Source organism: Chanos chanos, chromosome 4 (genome assembly GCF_902362185.1).
Source record: "Chanos chanos chromosome 4, fChaCha1.1, whole genome shotgun sequence".
Lineage (NCBI taxonomy): Eukaryota > Metazoa > Chordata > Actinopteri > Gonorynchiformes > Chanidae > Chanos > Chanos chanos.
The window spans coordinates 3,419,861-3,429,895 of NC_044498.1; the positions used below are offsets into that span (position 1 = coordinate 3,419,861).

At 41.0% G+C, this 10,035-nt stretch overlaps 1 protein-coding gene across 1 annotated transcript; it reads right to left on the reverse strand.

Moving 5' to 3' along the window:
* Positions 1–3,160: 3,160 nt before the first annotated feature.
* Positions 3,161–8,932, reverse strand: kcnk5b (potassium channel, subfamily K, member 5b). The gene is made up of 5 exons (XM_030770797.1): positions 8,747–8,932; positions 6,547–6,658; positions 5,969–6,135; positions 4,067–4,235; positions 3,161–3,891 (listed from the first exon to the last, which is right to left on the reverse strand). Exons 1-5 carry the CDS (start codon positions 8,930–8,932, stop codon positions 3,161–3,163), a joined length of 1,365 nt encoding a protein of 454 aa, XP_030626657.1.
* Positions 8,933–10,035: the final 1,103 nt, after the last annotated feature.

Consider the following 10,035-nt stretch of genomic DNA (forward strand, 5'->3'; position numbering starts at 1 on the left):
GAGGGTGCGCTGCTCAGGAAACCCCCCTGACGCTCACAGAAGCCCAGCTTCTTTTGTTGCCTTGGAGAATCGATGGCGATCATACAGCCTGTTCTGTAGGCTGATAACAGCTCATCTCATTCGGGGCCGCCAACCTTTAAAAAACAGCCAAGAATGTGTTTTTGATGAGAGAGTGACTGTTGACCAGTGGAAAGCAGAAAGCTGGAGGAGGTCACTTTATGATTTCGACTTGACTTGACCTGACCTTTGTTCTTGTGCAGTGCAAAGGGAGACAAGTGCTACGCTCTCTAAAGCACTGAGCAGAACACAACAAAACAGACTGACCTCCAGGCAGGAAGCAGCATAAGTGCCCCCGTTATTGTCTACAGTGTGAGAAGGAAGTAATTAAAGAGCCCCTCTGCCAATGGCTCGACAGAACTGAAAAAAATATTCAATGCTACTTTGGCTATGCATAATCTGAACAATAAAAATCCTGCCAGCACATTTCAGTAAGACTTTGTAAGGCTAACCATGTTAGGACGAATTACTGTTGTGTATAGAACTATTTTTACTCATTTCTAATGATGTTCTTAAAAACAGAGCAAAACGGACCAAAAAAATCCAAAACAAAACAAAAAACGGCATTAATAATTTTAAAATGCTACTGGCCTGTATTTCTTATAACATCAAACTTAAAATATGCACTGCATGTTATCTCAGTTTAGAGTGAAGAGCTATGCTTCAGAACGATACAGCCTTCTCCCATAACAAAAACAGCAACAGTAACATATAACAGTGTAGGACCAAAATGCATGAGACGCCTTAATATATCTTTCACCATTCTGGGCAGAAGGATCAACCAACATGTTATTCCAGTATTTCCGCTCCAGAGTGCTTCAGGTTAGCACTAAAAATCTGATACACTCAAGATATGAAATATTCCGCTGCTAACGTTTTACTAGAACTAACAAACTATGCTTCATGTCTGTTTTACTAACTCACAGCTGGGATGTAACATGTGCGTATTCTTAAAAAAGCATTTGAATAGAATCCTCTTTCTTGTCTGTTGTATTTTTTTTTTAGTGTTGACCAATATTCTGCTATGGAAAAAGAATATAAAACAAAGTATTACATTTCACTGTGGTAACAAAACACACATAACACACTTTTTTTTTTTTAATAAATACAAATGTTCTCAATTGGTCATTTTTTGGGGGGAATTCAGATGCAACAAATGTGTCAGCCCTAGCTCCTGTTCACTGACTGAAAATTTTCCACTGAAAGACACGTGTATGCTTCTTGGTCACATTTCAACAATAACACTGCAAACTTTTTTTTTTTTTTTTTAAAGAAGCAGCCACCCTGTCAAACCTAATCTACGGGAAATGGATCTTTCCCCACGACGCTACGCCAAACAAGTAATCTTATTGTCTCAGCCCAAAGCTATAGTTCTATAAGAACTTGCTACTTCGAAATTAAGACTGTAAATCTGTTTATTTTACAAAGAACATGAAAATCAACATATCAAGTGCCAAAAGTTTAAGATTTTTTCAAAATGAAGAGAAACATAAAAAAAACCCAAAAGATCTTTAAATTACACAATCACATTTGAAAAACTCAGTGACATTACTCTGTAGTTTGAGCATTTTATGTCGTCCCGTTTAAAATGAAACCCAACGCAACCAACATTGTCACAGGCCATGAGTGAACTCAAATCAGTGCCTTGCACCACAAAGCATTGTGTACTCCTGGAGATAAGCTTCTTGGGTGACAAATTCAACAGCACAGTCCCATCTGAATATGTCGGTGAAAAGTTGCAGTTTGTTGATAGTTTGTGAAGATTAGCAGGAGGGAGAAAAGTCACTGCTCTGTGGAGATCTGCTCAAACACTGTATCTTTTTCCTACAAACGACAAGTATCAAGTGTCCCCACCAAACGTGGAGGCACTACTTGTTCTATTTACAAAGCTTCTGTTAGCAGAGGTGGACTACAGTTGCTCCCAAAGGCACTGTGCTTGCAATGTAAATCAAGTATAAAGCTCATACAGGCTACTAGGGATGGACATTTTCAAATAACTGTCAACATTAATCAATGACATGATTAATGTGACTCGATTAATCTAGTGGGAGAGTATTAGGCTACTTTGTTTTTGAAACCTCTAACGTCGGCACTAAAAAAAAAGCATAAACTGTAAAAGAAATGCTTAACAGCAGAGGTTAACGTTTTCAGTTGCTGTTAAGAAATAAATTAACTAGATAACTTTAGCATCAAGCTAAAGTTAACAGAAGCAAAATACACGTGCCATGAGTCATCAGTTTGCTCGAAATATTTACATAGGCCACCTGCAACTGTCAACCTCCGCCTCAACGCAGGTTAATGTCTCACCTCCTTAGCCGTGTAGGGAGTTAAAGGTGCTAAGCAAACACCAATAAGTTATTGTGCGTTGTACAAAAGAGCAGTCTCAGCTGTCCAGGGCCCTGTTTCAAAAAGTGGGTTTAGTGAAAACTCAGAGTTAGTTAATTCAGGGTAAGTAGTAAACCTCCTAACAGAAGAGCCCTATGGCTCCACTCTCCTAGCAAAACAAAGCCGTAGGACTCTTCTATTAGGAGGTTTACTACTAACTTTGAGTTAACTAACTCTGAGTTTTCACTAAACCCACTTTCTAGTACTCAACTTAATCAATCATTCCTGCCCATTCTTAAGGGGCAACAGAAATGTGTTGTAATGAACTGGTAATTAAATAATCAACATGCCATCTAGTATTGATACACTTGCAAAGCTTGCAGTTGTGCCCACCACTGGATCCATAACAAAATTTGCCTTAGAAAACAAAGAAACTAAGTAACTAGGAAACAAAGCAAATCCTTTGAGAGAAGTGTTTTGTTTATAGGTCCACAAGCGTAAACTGTCTCAGCATATTGGCGTCACACATGCCTATACTGACAGGTCTGTCAAAGCCAAATACTGGCCGACATAAGATCTCTCCACATCCATAGCTACAAACCATTAACTCAAGCACAAATTTCCCTTTCAACGACGCCCCAATATTGTGACTTGGTTATTTGACAAATGCTACAGTTTATCTCTGACAGCAGCTTGCTTCTGGATGTCACTGCAGTCCATGGCACCCTGGCTGAACAGTGACTGGACTACACATCCCAGGAAGCTCTCAACCAACAATTCATCCTGTGTCTTTCCTTAACAAATCCCCCTCAGGGACTTTGTAGACAGAAAACCTTGTCCCTGTCTGATTCTCACTGTCCTCTTTACTCTTGGCAGTGACATTGGGGCTCTCAAAGACTGGGGAGTAAAGTTCTCTTGGGTTCCCGGAATAGCTAGAAGATCTCTTCATTGTGGACTGGCCTGGGAGGCTTGGTTCGGCTAGTTCAAAGTCTTCAGCATTTCTCACTGCTTCCTCAAGCAGCCTCTGTTCCTCTGGATCCTTAGCAGAACTTCCTATGGATTCTCTGGTCTTAGCAATGACCTTAGATATATTTTCGCTGTAGCTGAAATGTCGTCTCATACGCGGCGAGTGGTCGAGCGGTATCACCAATCCGTCCAGAAGGTCACTGCAGCTCTTGGAGCGAGGTTGCGTTTCTTCCTCTTTCTTCTTACCAATGTTCCTGATGACATCAGCGTAGTCCTCGGTCTTCTCTGACATGAAGTTGAAAATGTCAATGGCGCTTTGCGTTCGTGTCAGACGGACGTCCTTCTTGGCCTGCGCCAGTTGGTAGAGGGTGATCTCTTTGAGATTGTGGCGTCTTTGCCTGCGTTTCTTCAGCACCTTATGGGCTTCCACCACCATGTGTACATTCCAAGTGAAGAACAGAGATAGCCAGGCCAAGCCCATGCAAATCCACATCTGGACAAAGAAGCAGTACAGGACTGGGTAGTCAGTGACCGGGTTTGCACCTGCATTGAGACCACATAGAACAGAAAAAGACAGTCCATTATGCTAGCTGCATTAACACGTGACTTGGGAGCTCATGAGTGATTAAACTTTAACCATTCAGTACTCAAGGTGAAATTCAATGGTGAAGTTGTATTGTGTCTTAAGACTATTTTTTTGCTGGAAAAACAAAGCTACCTGCAACATAATCCCCAAAGCCAACAGTGGTCAATGTGATGAACGAGAAATAAAGGCCCTCCAGGTATGTCCACTCCTCTATTATCATGAAGACAAAAGGTGGGATGACCAGGTGCACAAGCAAGCCCCAAAGCAGGAACAGGGCCGTGCAGGTGAACTGAACTTTCCTCTGAGGTAAAAAAACAAACAAACAAAAAAAAAAATCACAAAGTGCTGTTACTTAGAATTCTTTGAAAGTATAATACCTTCAAATTCATCATCATCATCATCATCATCATCATCATTAATAATAATAATAATAGTAGTAATAATAATAATAATAATAATAATTTTTATATATAACACACTTGTCTCTTTGCTTCAAAACGATCATAGTAAACAAACAAACCACGAAGTAGTTAAAACACAAGGCAAACAACATATGTAGTCAGAACGTGGCACACAAAAGTATCGACAAAGCACAGAGCACAGCACAACACAGAATCGGTAGGTACAACAGAGCAACACAAGCACCATAAATACAGCAAATACTATAGCAAGTATAGGCCGGGAGCAATGGATACAAAAGAAAGACAATAACAATAGCAACGGAGCAGCCGACACAGAAGTAGGACAAAAGCGGCAAAGCAGTGTGCACAAAAACATAACAGTAACAGTTAGAAAGTTCCAGACATGCGAACACAGAAGGAACAAACACAACAGCATAAATGAAACTAAAACTAACAACCCCCGCCCCCCCCAAAAAAAAAAAATTAAAAAGGGTGAGCAGGTCTCAGGATGTGACAGTACGATCACGGATCTATAAAACCTGACTTAAAAAGGTGAGTTTCTGAAAACGTCATAAAGCGGTCAAATTTAGGAGCGTTTTTGAAGGCCTCTGGTGGGGTGCTGCACAGAGCGAACTTTCCGATCCATGTGTTTACGCTTGCAGTGGAGCTGTTGCAGGGGAAGGGAAAGTTCAGGCAGGCGTGGGGAGACTTGAGCAGGTCACAGGAGGTAATCAGATACAGCGGTGCGGACTGCTTTATCTGACAGAATGAAGGTCACAAACTCAACCTGTTTATGAATGGGGAGCAGGGGTGATGTGTTAGTGTGGTTAGGTTTGAGTAAGGGGCAAAACAGTTACAGGAGCCTCTGGAGAAACATGTTAATACATCATATTAAAAAATGAAAACGCAGTCGGACCCATTTTCTATGTTTTTTATGTGATTGAGAAAAGAGTCTTTCTTACAGACTGTAAACAAAAAATACAGTCTGCCATCTTCTCTGTGCCAATCACAGGATGGATGCTGGTGGTCTGTTTTTTTTTTTTTTTTGGCGACTGTACATGAATGTCTAGGAGCCCCATTATCTACTACTTCATCAAATATATCAGCGAACATAGTGATCTAAAGAGGATACCCATTCTGAGCAGGACTGAAAAGGGGCAGGGGAAGAGTAACAGCATCAATGCATCGTGAGCTGCTCGTAACCGAGGTAACCTCGAGGACGCTGATCTAGTCTTTTAGAGGGACGTAATTTAACTGAACGATTCACTAAGTGAAGCACTGTGCGTGTTTGTGGTTTTGTCTTGATCTGATATTGCACTAAGTAAAGCAATTAAAAGGAGAATGGGGAGATACATCAGAGTAAAAGTAGCCATTTGCTTTTAAACATGTAGTGAAGTTAAAAATGAAAGCTGACAGAATATACTCTAGTAAACCAGACATATTCTATATAAGCACATGTCTCTGTGTGAGACTCCTGCCCAGTGGAAAGACGGACAGTAACCGCGGCAACAAGCCCCCCCCCCCCCCCCCCCCCCACACACAGATTTTGGTTTTCATAACTTCCAGCTCCTCTGAATAAATAAAACTTCTGTGTGGCCATTAGCAAGGAATGGCATAGCCCATCTGATCTTACCACCGACAGTCCTTTGCGTAGCAAGACCTGACTCAGGCGTTTGGCTCTGTCGCCGAAGAAAGAGCCCAGTTCGCTCATCCAGGTGAGACAGAGTGGGATGCCGCAAAGCCCATAAAGGATGCAGAAAATCCGGCCTCCGACCGTCTTTGGTGCCACGTTCCCATATCCTGACCAGGATGACATGGAGTGATTAACATTTATGATTGCTGAGATTACGTCATGTGGATCTGGATTTTGGGGCTTTTAACTTTGAATTATAGCAATCAAAGCGGTGTCAACTTTTCATCGATATGTTTACATACTACTATGTACAATAATTATTTTGTTCTCTATTCACACAACAAACAGGGCAGGGCAAAATCACAATCAAAAGTGTGGTAAGAGAACTGTAGATCTGGTGTGTTCTCGCTAGTTTTGTCCTTTTTTGTAGAAAGAACACAACCGGAGAAGGAATTAAATAATTAAATGACTAATGGAAAGAGAGACGCATTGATTGCTTTATTAAATTTCCTGTTTGAGTGGTGCATGGCCCTGAGTAGAACAATAAATTGCACGTTTCCATGGTGATGTCTACCTACCTATTGTGGTGATGATAGTGAGAGCGAAAACCAGCGCGTTTTGCCAGCTCCAGTTCTTGAAAGGTTTCTCGCCGTTTATTGTAACACCCTGACCGGCAGCTTCTGCCACAGCCTTGTGCAAAGGTTTGAAAAAAGACAAAGACGTTAATGATGAGTTGGGGCTAATCTACTCAAGACAGAGTAAATATTTGTTCAGGAGTTTTTCTTAGTACTTTAGACACCTCAAAGTGTGTGTGTGTGTGTGTGTGTGTGTGTGTGCAGTTGCAACTTGAAACAGAAGCAACTTGTTCACCGTTATGCTGATTGCACAGATTCGTGTGTATCCAATCTTGACCGAAATGGTGATACTTTTCGCTTATATCCATGCAGCCTGAACCGTCTTTGCATATCAGGTCTTGATTAAAAAGTGATGCCTTTAGAGTAAACATGTGTCTGTAACAAGAGATGTTTTAAGACCTGACAGAATTCTATTAATCCTGTGGAAAATTCAAAGAATAAAAGTTCAAGGAGACTTCAAAAGCACAAAGAGGCAAAGTGACAAACACAAGTGAGACTAGTTCTGTTGCAGATGACAATGGGGAATTCAGCTAAAAATGAAGAAGTGTGTAAAGTAGGTTGCTTGTTTTGCGTGGAAATGCACAGACAGATACATATCACACAGACAGTCATCTAAAATGTCCTTACACACATGCAATATATATATTCTTAATATCCTTTTAAATGGCTCCCAATGGTTCACACTTTATGTCTTTTAGTGGCATAGTCTTTTGTTTGTTTGAACTGGCAGGTAATTTAATTTCTACAGTAATACTCTGATTTTAATATTATGACTTGTTCCTATGGAATAATGATTCTAAACATGATTGTAACATATACAGGGTCAAATTTTTTCCATCATCAGTTGACTATTGACTAAACAAAACGAGAGACTGCATGGTTGCCTGTTTTATTATTGTTGTTGTTGTTATTATTATCATTATTATTGTTATTAGTAGTAGTAGTAGTAGTAGTAATATCATCATTATTATTAGTAATATTATTACTATTGTTTTGGTTTGTTTCTTTGTTTTTTATAGTATTGGCTTGCCAGTCTGCCCAAAAGGAAATAGGTAAATTTAGGAGGGACAATGTCGGTATTCACATCAAACGGTGGCAGATATCCACCCACGTAAGAGGAAAGGGAACTTCGCACTCTGTCAGATGCCGCTGAGAATAAGATCATTTCTCTTCCAGACATCCTCCATTAAAACCTATTAAAAGCCCACAGGAACACAAAGCGGCCAAAGAGCCTAGTTTTTTTTCCAGAGAGGATCCACGGGAAAGAAGAAGAAGAAGAGGAGGAAGAAGAAGAAGAAAAAACAGCACGTAACAACAACAATGGAAATGCACCGTCTAACAACATCCCTGTTTGTCTGTGCCTCACAGCGTCTCAGATGAAAGGGTTAGATTGAACCAGCGCTCAGTGCCAGGGGGGATTTTCCATGAATGGGTCCTCCGTTTATGTGAAAATGGTAACAAACCCACCCCTATATACACGTAAAAGGGTTTCGGGCTAAGGGGTGTATCCGGTAATCCATTCCATAGGTAGAAAATCACCACACATTTTGGCATTGCTTCTGAACTCTCGTGCCTGTAGTTCTAACATCTGAATCAGACTCAGTGACCTTGGTGAACGCAACGTCACAGGGTGCTCAATGAACCACAGATGTGAGAGTTTCTTGAGGACAATCTGCCACGAGACCTCCCCTAGACGCGAGCACAGTTCTCAGAATTTGAATGGTTACGTGGACTTGCTGTGTTTTGGTGCTGTTGCTGCCTCTTTTGCATGAAACCTGAGCTGTTTGAGTTACATGTTTTGCTCATCGTTGCCTATTACGAACAATAATTAAACATCTCCTATAGCAAATTGGAATTTATAATCCGCTTCTTTGTATCCCGCCCACAAAAATGAATAAAAGTGCGTGAAAATGAACTAGAGCCACTCTGAAAATGCCACTCTGACCTCAAAGTTTGTCAAAAGAATCCAGAGAGAGACTTGAAAACTATTGGAAACCGCTGTTAGAATACACATGCAAATGCCACATTACAACATATCAATTTACATCGGAAACAAGGCCGTGTGTGTGATGCGATTATAAAAACTGTCGCCTGCAGAATACCTTTTTTCATTCCGGCATGTTTCTGACGTAATTTAGCCTACCTCCACAATTTGGTCCAAATCTTCTTGTTTTAAACAAGGGTATTTCGCTAGAAAATCGTTTTTCTTTGAGTCATATTTCGCCACTGCTAACTTCCAATTCGGTTCTTCAAAACTTTGAAAAACTGCTGCTCCAATTGACAGGTAGAAAATAATCGCTGAAGTCAGAATCGGACCTTTGTCCGCCATAACCTTAAGAGCACAATTATGTGCGTCTCGCGCGGGATCTTAAGTGTACGAGTCTCGGAACGTCATGAATATATGAGTATTCCGTCGTTAATTTCCAAATTCAACTTTGCCGCTATACTCAGTGAAAGCTCCTTTACACCATTATGTTAACGTCCGGAACTTAACGAATTCTCTGTGAAACCGTAGAGTTTGACAAAACTTTTGGTAGTTGTAATTATCGTGGGCGCTCCAAAAAGGAGTGGTGACCACTCCTCGAGCACACAAGTTATAACGTGAGGGATCCACCTACTGTGCAATGAAGGTATGAGGCAACTAGGCATATTTCGAGAGTGGCAGAATCAGAGTACCTGCCCTAAACGTAACTTAAATGAGCTTGTTTGCGACTGTCTAGTCCGAAGAGATGTTGACCAGCTCCAGAACACACACACACACACACACACATAAACACAGTGTGTGTGCGAATGCTTGAGCGTGTGTGTGTATGTATGTTTCGAATTTCATGACATTTTGCTGACGTTATTGACTGTGGGTATGGCACTAAATTTCGCTAAGCACGCAAAGCATAAACATATAGGCTACGCTGGACGCACGTAATTTGAGTAGTACAGAGAGTAAGATCTATATGTGAGCAGGTCTTTAAAATCAGTGTGACATTTTATAGGACCTCGTCGTCTGCATTTAACCAATCCTATACACAGTGCAAGTGCTACATTACAGTGAGCAGTGAGCACACACACACACTAGGAGCTAGGAGGAGTGGTTTCCACTGAGCTACCATGGTACCACTATGACAAAGGCACGAATCAGCTCTAATTTTAGGGAAACGAAGATCCTTATTTTAACAGTAGTGCATGGGTGGCCAACACACACACACATATAGAACCAGTTTTAGTTCTAGTCAGATCGTCATGTCCGGGAACATGTCCAGAGGGCAGTGCTATGAAGTGAGGTAACTGGATTGTCCAGGTAACTTCTGGTTAACTCAGACTAAGTAATAAACCTCCTAATAGACGAGCCCTATGGCTTTGTTTTTTTCTAGGAGAATGAAGCCATAGGGCTCTTCTATTAGGAGGTTTTATTAGAAGTTACCTGGACAAGGCACT

Coding starts and splice junctions, on each gene's coding strand:
- kcnk5b (XM_030770797.1), bottom strand. CDS start 8,932: ATGGCGGACAAAGGTCCGATTCTGACTTCAGCGATTATTTTCTACCTG. Junction 6,136..6,546: donor CACTATCATCACCACAATAG/GTAGGTAGACAT, acceptor CATCCTGGTCAG/GATATGGGAACGTGGCACCA. Junction 4,236..5,968: donor TACGCAAAGGACTGTCGGTG/GTAAGATCAGAT, acceptor TTTTTACCTCAG/AGGAAAGTTCAGTTCACCTG.